Source organism: Simochromis diagramma, unplaced genomic scaffold (assembly GCF_900408965.1).
Source record: "Simochromis diagramma unplaced genomic scaffold, fSimDia1.1 OVJJ01000445.1, whole genome shotgun sequence".
In the NCBI taxonomy this organism is placed as follows: Eukaryota; Metazoa; Chordata; class Actinopteri; order Cichliformes; family Cichlidae; genus Simochromis; species Simochromis diagramma.
In genome coordinates, this window is record NW_024387269.1 from 176,763 (window position 1) to 195,099 (window position 18,337).

General features: G+C 44.4%; 1 protein-coding gene across 8 annotated transcripts in view; it reads left to right on the plus strand.

Moving 5' to 3' along the window:
* Positions 1-17,796, plus strand: part of LOC120715539 — a 53,724-nt gene extending 35,928 nt beyond the window's left edge. For 3 of the 8 annotated variants that reach the window (XM_040002559.1, XM_040002551.1, XM_040002557.1), the window contains exons 2-6: positions 2,092-3,141; positions 4,899-5,113; positions 5,424-5,633; positions 10,479-11,041; positions 11,668-12,261. In XM_040002559.1, coding sequence (XP_039858493.1) covers positions 2,218-3,141; positions 4,899-5,113; positions 5,424-5,633; positions 10,479-11,041; positions 11,668-11,864 — 2,109 coding nt within the window. In that variant the 5' untranslated portion in view covers positions 2,092-2,217 and the 3' untranslated portion in view covers positions 11,865-12,261. Of the gene's footprint in view, positions 1-2,091; positions 3,142-4,898; positions 5,114-5,423; positions 5,634-10,478; positions 11,042-11,667; positions 12,262-13,797; positions 13,917-14,257 lie in introns of those variants that run through there. The other 5 variants (XM_040002554.1, XM_040002555.1, XM_040002552.1 and 2 more) reach the window with 5 other exon arrangements.
* Positions 17,797-18,337: the final 541 nt, after the last annotated feature.

The following is an 18,337-nucleotide window of genomic DNA, read 5'->3' on the forward strand; positions in this document are numbered from 1 at the left end:
CTGTGCCATTTTTCCATCCGGACCAGGACTACGGTAGCGCAGCAACTTCCAGCGGATTATAAGGAAAAGCTGGCCATCTTCCGCAGCAAACACATCGGCGACAAAAACATCCAGCCCAGCCACATCACAAACATGGACGAGGTCCCGCTCACTTTTGACATCCCGGTGAGTCACACTGTGGAGAAGAAGGGGACCAGCACGGTAGCGATACGCACAACGGGGTATGAAAAGTCTTCTTTCACTGTTGTGCTTGGCTGCCATGCTAATGGACAAAAACTGCCGCCTATGGTGATTTTTAAGCGAAAGACTTTGCCTAAAGAGAAGTTTCCAGCAGGAATCATCATTAAGGCAAATGAAAAGGGCTGGATGGATGAGGAAATGATGAAAGACTGGCTGAGGGAGGTGTATGTAAGGAGACCAGGTGGTTTTTTCCACGCATCACCATCGCTCTTAATCTGTGACTCTATGCGTGTCCATCTCACAGCCGATGTGAAAAAACTAGTGAAACAAATGAACTGTGAGCTTGCTGTCATCCGGGAGGCCTGACAAAGGAACTCCAACCGCTGCACATCGGTGTGAACCGGCCGTTCAAAGTAAGGCTGCGAGCGGCCTGGGAGCGATGGATGACCGATGGAGACCACAGTTTCACCAAGAGTGGAAGGCAGCGCCGGGCGAGTTACGCCACAATTTGCCAATGGATTGTAGATGCTTGGACTAACATGTCTGCTGGCACTGTTGTTCGAGCTTTCGCAAAAGCCGGCATCATTTCCGAGGAGCTGCACGGCACGGAAAGTGACTCTGACGGTGAAGAAAGTGAACCTGGCATGTTTGATGGAGATTTAGCGCAGCTGTTCAATTCAGACACAGAGGATGAGGACTTCGATGGGTTTGATTGATGATAAAAATGTGAGTACCAAACTTTGTTTTGCTCCTGCTTTATTTTTAAATACGCACACTTGTATGCTTGTGTGTTGTTGATGATGACGATTATTGGTAATAAAAATGTGAGTAAGGTACCAAACTCAGTTTTGCTCCTGCTTTATTTTTAAATACGCATACGGTACTTGTATGCGCCCTATGATCCAGTGCGCCTTATGTGTGTGTTAAATACAGTAATGGCACACATAACTGAGACTGCGCCTTTTAGTACAGTGCGTCTTATGGTCGTGAAAATACGGTATGTATGTTCCCCCAGTTCTACAAGCTGTTCATTCTCATTTGCGTGCCCCACCCTCCCTGCCTTGTTAAATTCTTTAGCTTCTTCAATTCTATTTAGTACATGGGGACCTGCCAGGCCCGGTCAGGGTCTTCCCCAAACCGCAGCTCAATTCTTGTCCAAGCCATTCACCTTTACCTATTAAAACGCTATCAAACCTCAAATGAGGACGTGGGCCCAGTGAGGGGAAACACATATTTGAGATACCAAGTTAAAACTGTGACTTTTCTCATAGAGAGTTACTCCCTGCTGTGTTTTCAGTGTTATTAACTGAGTAACTGTGATGTAGATTAAACCATTGCTAAGCTGACACGAAATTAAATGAAATGTATAATGTTAACAGCCTCCAATCAGAAGCAGCCTGTCCACCTCTAGTAACCCCCGCCCTTGCTTAAGTATTTTCTGTATATGCATCAGTAAGAAGAGCTGTTTTTCACATTTAATCAGAACTGGTTAGTGCTTTCTTTTCCTTTAGAACCTCGTACTGCTAAGCACAGCAGTGACAGGAGCACTTTCATCCATGATTCACACCAACGTCTGCTTTGTGAGATTCTGCAGGAAAGCAGTCCTGTTCTTCAGATAGCCCTCTTTGACTCTGTCATCCTCCTCTGGGTGTCACTGTGTGACATCCATGTGTATCCATCTACCTATTAGCCTGAACTCTCGCAGGCTTCCTTTATGCACGTTGGTCACTGCTGCTCATTGGAAAGAATGCAAACCCATAAGCCGTCATTGTCATCATAATTATGAGATTTTAGTAGATTGGACTTTTGAATTGACTTCATGTTTTTAATCCAAGTATGTTTTTTTTAAATTTTTATTTCCGCTCCATTATAACCACAAAATGAATTACAACTACACGTATGTTTCCTCAGAGAGCTACGACTGGGCTAAGGAGGACAACACCCGAGCTAACAGACGCTAACCACGACAACGCTAGCTCCAGCAGCAATAACCCCGTCTGCCCTCCCTCTCCCCCACCGCTAGTCAGTGCAGTTACCATGGAGATGAGCTCATCAGCACCGCTAAGAGACATAGAAAGAGAGAGCCTTTTTAGCTGCCACAACCAGGAAGAGGACCAACTGTGTCTTCCTGGGGTCCGTAGGGTGGAAGACGAGGCTGTAGGAGGAGAAAATAGGAAAGGAGATGAGTGTGACTATCTCATTTTTGAGATGGGAGATGAGAAAGGAAGAGACCTCAGTGAAAGTGAAGGAGGAGAGGATGAAGGGAGAGGGGAAATAGAGGGAGAAGATGGAAACGAAAGAGAAACAGAGAGTAATAGCTGGGAAAGAAGAGAGACAGAGGGAGACGATGAAAGCAGAGAGAATACAGAGGGTGGGGAGGTGGGGGGTGGAGAAGAGGGAGAAGATCCAGGAACAAAAGAAGAGGATAGCTGGATCAGAGGAATAGAGGAAGAGGCAAAAGAAGATGTCCTTTCAGATCTCCTCTTCCCCTCAGACAGTCTGCTGTGTCCTTCACCATCTGAGCCACTAGGCGCCACCTCACATCCTCTGGAGGCCGTGTCACAAGATGTTTGGGGTCCCGACTTCACCATCAGGGATGACCTCAGTGACAGCCACCTCAGTGACTGCCTCAAAGCAGAGCGTGTCATCGTGTACTCAGACAGCGATGCAGGTGAGGACCAGTGGTCAGCTTTTGCCCCCTCTGACATCACCAGCCAGATCGAAGAGGAGAGGAAGAAAGATGCAAGATTTGAAGAAGAGGAGAAGGCCAAAAGAGAGGAAGAAGACAATGAAGTCAAAGCAGATGCAAAAAATCAAGCGCAGAAGAGAGAGGTGGAGGTGGAGGAGTACAGGGTGGGAAGAAATGATGATGATGAAGACCAGATGAGGTTGAGGAGAGATCTTTTCCTACGGTCTCCTTCAGTCAGCTCCACAGCGAGCTCCACAGACCCTGACAAGAAGGTGAGTTTGCTGTTTATATGTAGCCTGATGCAGAGACACGGCGGTGTTTTCTTTGTGCTTTTAACTTGGTTCAACACTTTTCACCAGACATTTAACAGAGACAAATTATGACAACAAAAAATGTTTGCCAAAATGCAATAAGCTCCCCCTAACTTAAGCTATCTCTAAAAAGAAAAGCCTAAACTTAAACCAGAGCAGGTATAGGCACACATGGGCTTTATAAACTCTGGTCTTAACAGGGTGCCTGTCAGTTAGCCAACAGTGGATGGAGCTGTGTCTCTGTCACTCATCTGTTACAGTTTCTGACACTTTTCATCTGTACCACCCAAAACTGCACTGTCAGTGTCTGATAGAGGGAGCTGCAACATGTGCAATGACTGTAAGAGCCTTGAACCCATCACCCAGCATTAGCACTTGTAGTTTGCATCAGAATTCTAGGACATTAATTCAAGCATCAACTAAAGCGAACTCTGCAGTTATAACACAGACGAATCTCAGAAGTATTCATTGCTGCATTATAACAAACATGTCCATTTTAATAAGGAAAGGGAATAAAGATCATCGCTGCCACCTTGTGTCCAAACTGTGCAACCACAGCTGAAAGTGATAGCATAGCCCACTCAAAGGTGACATGAAAAGGCTAATTTACACTGTGGATCCCTGCTCTCACATACTGTCATAGGTTTAACACTGACTGTGAAGCTGGATTTAAAAATACGTGTTTGAAGTTTTTAGAACAAGTTTAGCGCCGTCTTGTACCAATACAGAACGTGATGTCACTGAGTTGGTTGGTTGCTGCTAATAGACTTAGATTAGTTTCTGTTAGCTAACTAGTAACAGAACCATTAACTCATTAAAACTAAAACTCGGTCTATATCTATATCAGTTTTATACGAAACCAAGGACATGCTGTCCATTTCTCTCTGTCCTGTAGGGTTTTTATGAGAGAGAAGACAAATATGTTGTAAGTTTTCACAGTTTATTATGAAAACGGTTAAAATTTCAAATGAGTTTCACATGGACCTCAGTCTCTCTGGCTCAGAGACAAAAGGCTGTGTGTCTTTCTGCTCGCTCAGGAGACCCAAATGAACAAAGAGCCCCACACTCAGACACTAATGCTTTTATTATGTGTGGTAAATAGGGCTCTAAGGTGATTGGTCAAAAGTTGGAGGAAAGCCACAGTTCTATTTATCGGGCTGAGATCCAGCACTTTGGCTCACGTTTTTTCTTCTGCATCTTTCTGGGCATTTCCTTATTTGGAGATGCCACTTCACCCATCACCATAGCAACCACCTCTTGTCCTCCATCAGGTCTGATGTATGGCCTTGTTGTCTTGTAGGTACTACAACCTCGTCCACACTCTTGTGACGGGGTCTTAGTCTGTCGCTATCAGAATGAATCCAAAACTGTTCTGCAATACACTGTGAGCAGTATTAGACAAAACACAGATATGTGATGCTAATTATGAGACATTAGCCTTACAGATAGAAAGAAATCCCAACAGTCCGTTAAACAGTAAGTGTTTTTTTGTTGTTTAACTAACTGCACTGAAACTGGAAACTCCACCTGTTAACCTTAACGTTTGGGTTTATAAAGCACTTTATGAATGAAAACAGTCTGGAGGAGAGCCTGAGTCATGTGACAGATGGTTCACCTGACCAACACCTGACTGATATGCCCAGCCTGGCTGTCGGACTCTAGCTGAGTCAAAGAGTCACTGGCTGTTTGCTAACCCCACATTTAATCTCTCCCGTCAGGTCCCTGTAGATTTCTGCGTGCATGAAGAGACCCAAAGTGAAAATGTCTCTACTGAGCATGTGGACTTTCTTTTGGCCCGTCAGCAGTGGAAGAAGATGGAAGAAGAGGTCAAAGGTCAGCCTATCCCAAAACCGGGACTGAGAGCTCAGGGGAGCTTCCAGGGCACCCACTCGTCACTGTATCCCCCCACCCGCAGTCCCCGGCTCAAACACAGGTAAATCTTCACCCTGGAGTCTTAGTCATCCTCACCGTAAATAATTTCTACTACAGCCTTCGTTGAGGTTTCAAGGACTCAACCTAAAAGTGCGTCACACAATTTATAGTGCTAACAGACGCTGTAGAGTGACAGTGGAATAGTTTTCAGGGCTCATGCCCAGCAGTAAAACAAAGAACAATGCACCACATTAACAAGATGAGTCCTTCAGCCAACATAGTACTATGTTGGCTACTTAGCAAGTAGCTAGAACGCTGTAGGTTTCACATCCTTCTCAACTTGAGTGTGGTTTCCTCCTGTCCTATACAAGGGAAATTCAAATCCCCATGCCCAGGGAACCTCCTCTGTCCTCCACCCTGTCCCCTAGCTCAGAGGACTCAGGTCTGGATGATTCGTCATACCGCAGCACCCTGGAGGAGCCTGAGACTGCAGTGGAGAGAGAGATCCGATTGACTCTAGAGAGAGAGGAACGACACCGCAGGGAGAGGGGGATGATTGCACATGGCCTCCCAATACCCAGGTACAGCAGCCAAAAAGTCCAAGTCTACCACTACACACCAGCAGTAATTGGCTCTGCTGTATTGTGCAATCATGAAAACTCACATAGCAACAGAATGCAGTCCTTATGATCTCAAAGGCACTTAAATGCACCTAGACAGAATTTTCATTCATTTGAAAGCCTTGCCTCTCAACTGTCACAAGCTCTGGGTAATAACCAAAAGAATGACATTATGGATACAAGCGGCAGAAGTGAGCTTTCTTCGAAGGGCTGCTGGCCTCTGCCTTAAAAATAGGGTGAGGAGCTCAGATCGAGTGGTGCAGAGTAGAGTCGCTACTCCTCCGCATTGAAAGCAGCCTATTGAGGTGGATGCCTCACTGGAGAGGTGTTTCAGACATGTCCTATAAGGAGCAGGCCCCAGGGCAGACCCAGGACATGCTGGAGAGATTACAACTCTTATATGTTGTGGGAATGTCTCGATGTTCCTACGGATAAGCTGGAGGAGGTGGCTGAGGTGTAGAGGGAAGTCTGGGCAGCCTTGATGATGGATGGATGGATGGATGCATGGATGGATGGATGGATGGATGGATGGATGGATAAATGATGGCTAGATAAATGGATAGACGGATGGATAGATATAAGGAAAGATGGATGGATGGATGGATGGATGGATGCATGGATGCATGGATGGATGGATGGATGGATAAATGATGGCTAGATAAATGGATAGACGGATGGATAGATATGAGGAAAGATGGATGGATGGATGGATGGATGCATGGATGCATGGATGGATGGATGGATGGATAAATGATGGCTAGATAAATGGATAGATGGATGGATAGATATAAGGAAAGATGGATGGATGGATGGATGCATGGATGCATGGATGGATGGATGGATGGATAAATGATGGCTAGATAAATGGATAGATGGATGGATAGATATAAGGAAAGATGGATGGATGCATGGATGCATGGATGGATGGCTGGATAAATGATGGCTAGATAAATGGATAGACGGATGGATAGATATAAGGAAAGATGGATGGATGGATGGATGCATGGATGCATGGATGGATGGATGGATGGATAAATGATGGCTAGATAAATGGATAGATGGATGGATAGATATAAGGAAAGATGGATGGATGGATGGATGCATGGATGCATGGATGGATAAATGATGGCTAGATAAATGGATAGACGGATGGATAGATATAAGGAAAGATGGATGGATGGATGGATGCATGGTTAGATAAATGGATGGATGGGTGAATGGATGGATGGCTATATGGATGGATAAAGTTACGTTGAAACCAAGCACACCATTGTTTTTCTTGTGACATTACCAATAAGTTTGATGTGTCACATGGCCCTCTTCCTATTGAAAAAAAGTTGTATCCAAGATGGCCGACTTGTAAATGGCCACCATGGTCACCACCCATCTTGAGGAGTTTGCCCCCTCACATATATTAATGTGCCACAAACAGGACTTTAATATCACCAACCGTTCCCATGCAATGCTCACGTGGGTAACGACAGCGAGACCTGGAGGGGCGTGATTGGGAGGAACGGCCTCCCTGATCTGAACCCGAGCGGTGCTTTGTTATTGGACTTCTGTGCTAATCACAGTTTGGCCATAACGAACACCCTGTTCGAACATAAGAGTGTTCATAAGTGCACGTGGCACCAGGATGCTCTAGGCCGTAGGTCGATGATCGATTTTGTAATCGTATCACCAGACCTGCGACCATATGTTCTGGACACTCGGGTAAAGAGAGGGGCTGAGCTGTCAACTGATCACCACCTGGTGGTGAGTTGGATCAGGTGGCGGGGGAGGACGCTGGACAGACCTGGTGCACCTAAACGCGTAGTGAGGGTGTGCTGGGAACGTCTAGCAGAGGCCCCAGTCCGCGAGATCTTCAACGCACACCTCCGGCAGAGCTTCAACAGCATTCCGAGGGAGACTGGGGACATTGAGTCCGAATGGACCATGTTCAGCGTCTCCATTGCCGAAGCTGCTGCATTGAGCTGCGGCCGCAAGGTGGTTGGTGCCTGCCGTGGTGGTAATCCCCGAACCAAATGGTGGACACCAGAGGTGAAGGGAGCCACCAGGCTGAAGAAGGAGGCCTATCGGGCTTGGTTAGCCTGTGGGACTCCGGAGGCAGCCGACAGGTATCGACAGGCCAAGCGGAATGCGGCTCGGGCAGTGGCTGAAGCAAAAACTCGGGTGTGGGAGGAGTTCGGAGAGGCCATGGAAAAAGACTTTCGGACTGCCTCGAAGAGATTCTGGCAAACCGTCAGGCGTCTCAGGAGGGGAAAGCGGTGCTCTACCTGCGCTGTGTATAGTGCTGGCGGAGCGCTGTTGACGTCGACTGAGAAAATTGTCGGGCGGTGGAAGGAATACTTCGAGGACCTCCTTAATCCCACTGACACGTCTTCCGAGGAGGAAGCAGAGTCTGGGGATGAGGGGTATGACCCGCCAATTTCCGGGGGCGAGGTCACTGAGGCAGTTAAACAACTCCTTGGTGGCAGAGCCCCTGGTGTTGATGAGGTCCGCCCCGAGTTCCTGAAGGCGCTGGACGTTGTAGGGCTGTCTTGGTTGACACGTCTCTGCAATGTTGCGTGGAGATCAGGGGCAGTGCCTGTGGACTGGCAGACCGGGGTGGTGGTCCCCATCTTTAAGAAGGGGGACCGGAGGGTGTGTTCCAACTACAGGGGGATCACACTCCTCAGCCTCCCTGGGAAAGTCTATGCCAGGGTGCTGGAGAGGAGAGTTCGTCCGCTAGTCGAACCTCGGATACAGGAGGAACAATGCGGTTTTCGTCCTGGTCGCGGAACACTGGACCAGCTCTTTATCCTCTCCAGGATACTTGAGGGTGCATGGGAGTTTGCCCAACCAGTCTACATGTGTTTTGTGGACCTGGAGAAGGCATTCGACCGTGTCCCTCGGGGTGTCCTGTGGGAGGTGTTGCGGGAGTATGGGGTGTCTGGCCCATTGCTACGGGCCATTCAATCCCTATACAACCGTTGCAAGAGCTTGGTTCGCATTGCCGGCAATAAGTCGGACTCGTTCCCGGTGGGTGATGGGCTCCGCCAGGGCTGCCCTTTGTCTCCGGTTCTGTTCATAATTTTTATGGACAGGATTTCTAGGCGCAGCCAAGTGGCGGAGGGCTTTCGCTTTGGTGGCCTCAGAATCTCATCTCTGATTTTTGCGGATGATGTGGTTCTGTTGGCTTCATCGGGTGAGGGCCTCCAGCTCGCACTGGAGCGGTTCGCAGCCGAGTGTGACGCAGCGGGAATGAGGATCAGCACCTCCAAATCTGAGGCCATGGTTCTCAGCCGGAAAAGGGTGGAGTGCCCACTCCGGGTCGGGGATGAGTTCCTGCCCCAAGTGGAGGAGTTCAAGTATCTCGGGGTCTTGTTCGCGAGTGATGGGAGAAGGGAGCCGGAGATCGACAGACGGATTGGGGCTGCGGCTGCAGTAATGCGGACGCTGCACCGGTCAGTCGTGGTGAAGAGGGAGCTGAGTGTAAAAGCGAAGCTCTCAATTTACCGGTCGATCTACGTCCCTACCCTCACCTATGGCCACGAGCTGTGGGTAGTGACCGAAAGAACGAGATCGCGGATACAAGCGGCGGAAATGAGCTTCCTCCGAAGGGTGGCTGGCCTCTCCCTTAGAGATAGGGTGAGAAGTTCGGCCATCCGGGAGGGGCTCAGAGTAGAGCAGCTGCTGCTCCACATCGAAAGGAGCCAGCTGAGGTGGTTCGGGCATCTGGCAAGGATGCCCCCTGGGCGCCTCCTGGGCGAGGTGTTCCAGGCATGTCCCACCGGGAGGAGGCCCCGGGGTAGACCCAGGACACGCTGGAGAGATTATATCTCTCGGCTGGCCTGGGAACGCCTTGGTATTCCCCCGGACAAGCTGGAGGAGGTGGCTGGGGAGAGGGAGGTCTGGACCTCTTTGCTTAGGCTGCTACCCCCGCGACTCGACCTCGGATAAGCGGATGAAGATGGATGGATGGATGGACGTTCCCATGTTATTACGGTGTATCCATATAAATGGCCCACCCTGTAGATAGAATTGAAGATTAACTATAAGGAGTAGGAACTGTTTTTTTTTCTGATTGCAGGGTATTCAAGTTTGGGGAATACCCTGTTAGAACTAGATCTTTCAAGTGATTTTGATGGACCTGAGTGTGAAATAAGGACACTGCCCTTTTGTATGTGCTTGTCAGTCATAAAGTGTCTACATTTTTTTTCTATTTTACTTTATTGGAGGCCACCATTTACAATATCTATATAATATTAATTTTATTCAATGAGAAACTGAAACGATAAACTCATCATGAAAGTGTTTACTGAGGCCATGGATCAAGCATGCTGACTCTTGAGTTACCTCCTGCTGGCCATTAGAAAACATGCAGGTTAGCAGCACTTTCACATCGATGTTCATTTTTACGCAGACCCCTAATAAAAGTTGACATTAAAGTTGCCATGGTGTCTGTGATAGCAAGCATTTGTCTATTTATTTCTCTTCATTAAGCTCTGGTTTGGCCTCCATCAAATGTAACTGTTAGTGTCCCAGTGAAGGTTGTACATGTTTGTTTATTGCTGGGCAGATAATCATTTGATTAAGCTTTTAAGAAGTGAAATCTAATTAAAATTGCTGTCTGTACCCATCACCCTACAACCAAAATAAGCCAACCTATTGAGTTAAAAGAAGTGCATAGAAGAGTGATAGTTCTACTGTAGAAACACATTTTAGACAGAATAATTCAGAAAGGATTCTGAATATTTGTCAAAATGACCCAAAACCCCTCCATTCAAAACACTTAACATTCACATTGTTCTTTTCTGTATGCAGGCCATCCAGCTTGCAGACAGGACGATCTCCACCCAGACCTCCAGCCTGCCGCACCCCGACACTCTCCATCTCCCCAACTCCTTCCTGTTCCTCGTCCCTTCCCCGATCTGTCTACCATGAAATGACAGCTAACAATGTCATCATCCTGGAGCCTGATTCCTCTAGCCCCGCCTCCAGGAATCGTCTGCTCTCTTCTGCAATCGGCGGCCTTTCCGATTGGCCAGCAAATTCAGATGCAGTGCCTTCCGCTAATGTCATTGTTGTAGAAACCTCCAATCTGATCATTCGCAGTGCGTCTGAGTTCTGCCTAAGCTCCACCCAACTGTCCGTGGAACCGCAGGAGAGCACCTTCACGTCAAATCCTTTTTTCAAGCTGCGCTCACTCAGCAGCCAGTCACTGGTGGAGCAAGAGATCAGGATGGTGAGGCAGAGGGAGGAGGAGTGGAAAAGGCAGAGGGAGGAGATGTGGAGGAGGAAAAGAGAGGAGGAGTGGAAGAGAGGGAGAGAGCGGTACGATACTGTTTTGGTGTCTCCGGGTCTGAGTGATAATGTTACGTACAACGGTATGTATCATCCACACAACTAAAACACTAATGATGTAGGAAGCACACAACCTAACATACTAGAAACTTTTTATTTTATTGTAGATTTATTCAAATGAGTCAGTGTTTGAATGTGTTTGAATGTAAGACCGTGTGCTTAGGCATAGATAGGTAAAAGAGTCCACATTTAAGTTTCTAACAAATTTCTCTTTCTGAGTGTTGTGTTCATACGGAGCCCTGCAGGGGACATGGGAGAAAAAAAATATTAAGACGGACTTTTGCGAGATCTCGCAAAAGTCCGTCTTAATTTTTATTGTTCATGATATTAGCCAAGACTAACAGTTTTCACTGCTGAGTGAAAACAACAATTGCTAAGTCAAACAGGTCAACAGCACAGTGTTAATCTGTAACCAATATGACACATAAATCAGCCTTTGATGTATGCTTCAACACTAAAGACTTGAATGAGGACTCCCTTTTTTATGATTGGTGACATCTTGGGAAAATTTCCCAACAAGCATCTATAAGTGTTTCCGGATCTGAAAAGAAATGTTAGAAAAATGTCTTATAGACTGTGTAGTTCTCAATTAGGCCCTAATTCATATATGCTGATGATGCTGTGGGAACTTCCTCTGTTTTGATACCAGTGTCAGTGGTTCCAGACAGAAGCGTCTCCTCCCCGTCATCCCCTTCCAGGACCCGCAAAATAGAGCGATCCAGTTTGTCTTGTGACCACAAGGTTGGCAGACTCACACACACATTCATATGCATGCACTCTACAGCTGTTGTAGAAGACAAAGTTGTGTCAGCACCAAAGTCTGGAAATCATTATGCACACCTCTAATACAAATGAGCGTGTTTCGTCTTATTCAGTTGAATAAAACCACTTGACGTTCATATATAGTTCATATATAGTATCCCAGCACTGACAGTATTTATGTTTCAAGTCATACAAACAGCTTATGACCCTGGATATCATTGCTCCTCTGAAAAGAAGAGATGACTGTCTCTGATATAATGCATAAAAATTTTTAAGCATACAGCTTCTAAGGCTTTGCACTCATTTACAGGATCCTTATTTGACCTGTAAAAACTTTTTTAAAAAGACGTTTGGGAAGTTAGGACATTTTCCTGTTCGTCACTAATAGGGCTGCCACAAACGATTATTTTGATAGTCGGCTGGTCACAGATTATTTTTGCGATTAGTCGACTAATCAGATCATCATCCACTGGACGTAAAACGTACAGCTTATTGCACCAGCATGAATCTGCTCTCATATAACTATCATTAGCTTACAGCTTGAAGTGTTTCAGGTATGTGCTAACTAAAAATAGATAGATAGATTGTCTCGGTGGAGTTTAATAAACTCAGCCGTCTGCTCCTTGCTATCTAAAATATAACAGGACACTGGAGGAGTAAACTCTCGACCATCTCACACTTCTGTTTAATCAGTCTTCTGACGTTTGTGAAAATTATAGCAAATAAAACTGAAAAAAGCCAAACAATAAAATGTTTAAGTTATCTAAGTGACTTACATCATGTTTAACCTGAGTAGCGAAAGATCATGTGGGTTTGAAAGCAATGTGCCGGGAGTTTGCTGTTCTCGCCGGCTCTAGTGAGCCTTGAACTCCCGGTCAGCTATCGAGCTGGTGGGTAACAGACGTCTCCGAAAACGTCACTTTTACAAATATGTGATGTCTTGATAAACCGAACAGATATTTGAAGTTTACACAGCTACATTCTCGCCTGAAAATATGTTAAAAGTTTATTTTGTGACCCAGACAGAGTAATAAGAGTAATATTAAAACTAAGTATGCTGCCATTGTTGGAAATGCTATGAATTCTGGGATAGGTTGGGCCACGAAGGATACTCCTTCAAATCGGAGGAAATGAAGGACGCATTTGTCGGCCGCATTTGGAGAAGTCTACGAATTTGGACAGCCTTCGTCGCGTTGCTGTCACGTATTTGGCCTACAAATGCGGCCTCAGGAGGATGCAGCCTCTGAATTTGGACACAGCTACGATACCGGAGTTGCTTCTTCTTCTTCGGTGTTTAACGGCAGCTGGCATGCTTGTACATGCAGTGCTGCCATCTTCTGTTTCAGTCCGTTATTACACACTTAAATCCTACTACTTATTCCTGCGTCTTTCAGGATCTTGCAAAGCTTCAAACGACGCGCTGACTATTAAATTAGTGGCAGCCCTAGTCACTAATAACAAGAACAACCCTGAGTTTGTTTTTAGCACCGGAGCCAGGCTGACAGAGAGTCAGAGCTAAATTGAGGTTTTCTTTTAACTTTAACGAGAAATTCTTCAGAAATAAAATTGTAACCATCAGAGAAAAAATAATTCATAGCTGCCCCATATGAAGTGCATTAAATGGAGGAACTTTAATAACTGCTTACTTTACCTAGGCTCTTCCTCTCTTATCATCTTTCTAAGTTGACTAAACCATGAATGCGCCTCAAACAATTTTCACTATTATTTAATGCTTAAATATGATTATTCTATCTTCATCAGCAGATTATGTACCACAGGCTTCTAAGGTGGCCACAAACAAATGATTTCTAAACTTTCTTTTATTTTAAAATAGAGTTGCTGTCAAACAGTTAAATGGTCATTTCCAAAGTAATGGTTTATAGAGTGCATGATAGCAGAGAATGTAATGATGCTGTTTAAACTGTCACTCTGACTTTCGTTTGTACATCACCCATTGTATATGTCATACACATTGTTTCACTCATTTTTTACCCTACCTTTCTGACTCATCAATCAGTTGGATTGATCGCACCTTTCATTCACCAGTTCACAATTTAGCAAATATATTCATTATTTACCTCATTTCATCGAAACATTACACCTGCATCACTTTATCCAGCATTTCTGTTACATCTTCTCTTCATTTTTCTTTCTCTCTAAGTCTCCACCATCCATCACCATCATCCAGCCATGACTTCACAGATCATTCAGCCATACACCATCACTCCATCCATCCAATCCATCATCCACCATCCATCTCCCCATCCATCCATCCATCAATCCAATAGATTCCATCATCCATCCGCAATCCATCCCTCGCATCATCCATGCCACCTTCATCCTCAGTCATCCATCATTCCATCCCATCCATCCACCACTCCATCCATATCCATCCTCCATCATCATCCATCATCCATCATCCTCATCCATCCATCCATCCATCCCTCCATCCATCCATCCATCCATCTTTGCTCCAGTGGTTCAGCTGAGTCTTCCCCTCCCTCCAGTTCCCTCCTTCCCTCTCTTCAGTGCCTCGACAGCAAAATGCCATGGCACAACGATGGGAGGCCTCCCTACTAGCCAATCAGAAGAAGTAAGCACAACGGTACTGCTCAGCTGTCAGACATCGTAAAAGCCAAAATCAAGTCCCCTGCCTGTTTCTTCCTTAGTTTTGCTCTCAGTCAGTCCCGTGTATCAGCAGCCAATGTGTTTTACAACATTTGTCAGAGCTATGGGTTATAGCTCAAATGTGGGTTTTTCACCTGGACACCACAGAAGAAGAGAACTGTTTCTTAGTTTCAATGATTTCACTAATTTACCTGAGCTGGTTTTCTCACAATGTTTCAGTGGCTTTAAAAGTCAGACTATCTAAAAGAGTCCGACACATTGGACCTGCCTGTAACGTCACTTTTTCCTTTATATAATAATTCCTGTGGACAGATTACCTAAAGCTGTATAACAAACATAAGTATATATAAGTCTTAATCTGCAGTCATGATAATCCCACTGGTTTTAACATGTGATATTTAATGTGAATTTTCACATTTTAACATTTGTGATTTTCTCCTCGATATATGATATTTACAGCACTTTGATAACTAGATATGGCTGAGCTAAGGCACTAGTAGAACTATTTATTGACATCTGTTTTATGTGAATGACTGACTCGAATGCAGTGATTTTCAATTTTACTTCTTGGCAGTCACATGCTCGATTTTAATGACTTTATATGTGAAAATATTGTAGCTATGCATTGCAGAGATGCAGACAAGATGTTGCATGTTGTTTTCTTCACAATAACAGTTCATGTATTTTAAAGGTGCCACGCCAAACTTTGAAAATCACTGCCTTAATGAAGTGTTACAATGAGCCATTGATCCAAACAGTTTGGATGTCCCAGGTTTCCTAAAGAGCTACTTTTGCTTCTTTGATGAAGGTCAGTTGTTAGCACAGGTTCTGATCAGTGTGTTAAATATACACTCTACCTTCCTTTAGGCCCTTATTGGCACACGTGTCATTTTTGAGGAAAGCTGTTAGTGTTTTAAACAGTTTAGGTAGCTTCTGTTAAGTGGCTGCATGATCTCGATGAGAGCAGCTCATAAAGGGAAACTTGCCCTTGCATGATGGATCCTCCCCCTTTAGTTTTAAACATTAATAGTTTGCCTTTGGCATCCACACTGTATTGTTTTCATCCTCTCAGTAGTTGGCCTACAGCCTTTTTACTTTAGGAACCAAAAGAAAATGTGTAATTTCTGCTCTGCAACCTGTGTTGTTGTGTGTGCCACAGGCTTTTTTCCATCATGAGCCTAGCTATCCCCCGAGAGTCCAAGGTATAAGGACGGAGTCTACTCTTATCTAGACTGTAGATAAGTTAATTAGTTTAGGTTAACTTCACACCATCATACAAAAAATGGACATCACAGAGCCTGTGTTTCATCCTGAAGTAAAACAAATAAGGAACAAAGATGTATCTCAGGAAAAGGATTACTGTGTAATGGAACTGAAGAGAAGTGAAAAAGTTAAAAGAGGACAACAGTTATTCGAATATGTTGCCAGATAGCTTGGAGCTAATGCCTCACCAACAACTTCCATCTATAAAATGGATGAAAGATCTCAAGCTGAAACAAACGTTTGCACGGCCGTGTCCCCGTGCTGTTTGAGCTTTATAATCATCCCCAGACAAACACGCTTCTCTTGGAGTGATACAACCTGGCCAAACTGTGTATGGCTCCACAGTTATGGAGGCGAGGGCTCGTCACAGCTCTGACCACAAGATCTAGTCAATATTTTTACAGATTTTTATCGCCTGTCTTGATTCTTACAAAGAGAGATTTATCGTATTGTATTTTTGCTGCATATATTTATGAACTGAGCAGTGCTTATAAATTCTTAAAACTTTTATTTGTAAAAGGTTTATAACATATTGTGATGGTAAGATTATTGAAAACTTTCCATGTTTTTTAGAAGCTGATATTTCCGTGTGGTGTGTGCGTATGTGCACGAGTGCATACCAATCCATCCTCCTTACACATGAGACTTGCACAAGAGTGGCTCTGGCTTCTGCAGTATGACTCCAGAGTACGTCCACTAGTTTGGATAAAAGGTGCGTTCAAGTCAGCTCAGGATGCAGGATTTCTCTGTCACGGGGAACAACACCAGACAGGAATGCAGCAGATTGTTTGGGATCACTTTATTTTAGCTGTGCTACACTGCAGTGTATTACTGAATAAACTATATTACAGTATCTCAAACTACCTAGCTAAACCTGCGAGTCACTGTGCAACCTGAAGCTAGATCCACAGCTCAGTAGATTATAGTAGTTTGGCTTACCTTTTCTTTACCTTCTGCCCTACCTTCCTAATATTTAAATCCTACATTTACAACTTTTTATGACAATGTTAAAGTAATACTACTTTTCAAGTGCTGAAGGTGTTGTTAGATACTATAATTAGCTTTGTATCCACACTAGGTGTTATAGTTTCAACTTGAAATTGAAGGCGAAGCTTTAAGTACCTTAAAGAGAAAGATTGCTAACAGAAGGCTGCAAAAAAACTTTCCCACTGAGTATTTTTCACCAGCCACTCTGATCAGTATGCTGGTGGTCATTTTTTAAATAAGACAGAGGTCCATTTTTAGGTGCTTGATTGACATGCTCCGTCTTGTGTGATTAACACACTGGCCAGTTACTAATAAACATAAGGAACTATGTTGTTCAGATTTTTCACTCAGTTAATATTTTCCTTTAAATCCATGTAGCAATATCAGTGCTCAAATGTTAACAGTGCATTTGGCTCTTTGGTGATGTATCTCCTCCAATCAGCTTCCAGCTGTTAAACGCCTACTCCACCGCACTGCACATATTCTGGCAATGTTAACCTCCACCTGAAAAGATGGTGTTGACCACAAAACCATCACTGGCTTCAGTTAAGCTGTAATATAACAATAACGGCCGTAGTGAACAGCATCAGCTTTTATGCCCATCTTTATATACAGTCTTTATACACACCCTTGTGGAACAGCTAAAAGCTGGAAAAGCTTTTGACTGGAAAGCTGGAATTCTGGAATGAAAGTAGACGACTTCAATCCAAAGATAATGCTGACTGGCGTCTGACCCTGGATACACTGTCAGTGACTCGTGGAAATGAAGCAGTAGCAACCATGCTACAAAGAAAATAGTCCTAATTTAATAAACCTGTCACAACTATTCCTTTTTTCTTTTCCTCCCCAAAACATTCAGTTTGCCTTACTCCAAAATATACGGTTAAGGTAGGTCTACCACCTACGATGGCTCCGACCTTGTTAGATTACCAGGATAATTAATACATCAGTGTTGTCCATCTAAAGATTTTTGTTGGAGATTTAGTTCAATTTTATTTATACAGCATCAAACAACACTGTAAGGTAGACCCTACAATAATAATGTCGGATTATTCACACATATATCAGTTATTACTGCTAGAAATGGCCTTTTGCTGACCACATATTGGAAACTGAAATACAGAAAACAAATGCAACTGAAAATTCAACTCAAAGTGCAAAATGTACACCCCCACCCCCGGATCAGAGGTCACAGAGGTCGCAGACTGCACTTAGATGCTGTGTTAATGCTTTGGGAAGTCTGAATATGCTGCTTAAATCTCTGTGTTATGAATTCTGAGATGTGTTGAATGCACTCTGTGAGAACAGGATGAAGGGTCAGCATGTTTCTGTGTTGCTGTGATACTGTATTATAACCTGGATTACACTGTACTGTGCACTCAGTGATCAGCCTGTAATTTCAAGGATTTGAGTCCACATCCACACCTGGCTGCAGTTTTACTTTAAGTTTTGTTGTTTTTGCATTTAATTTTGTTTAGTTTTGGAAATAAATTGAATTTAGATTTCAGATGTACTTCTCAGCTGGTGCAAAGGTCCGATCTTCAGTGTGGAGTCACAGATGTTTCCCTCATACGTGTTATTTATGTGTATTAGTTTGTTTGCATCCACATTCACTCATTTATTATTGCCAAATAAAGGTGTGGTGATCTTAAATAAAGCATAACTCCTGAGTGGTGCTC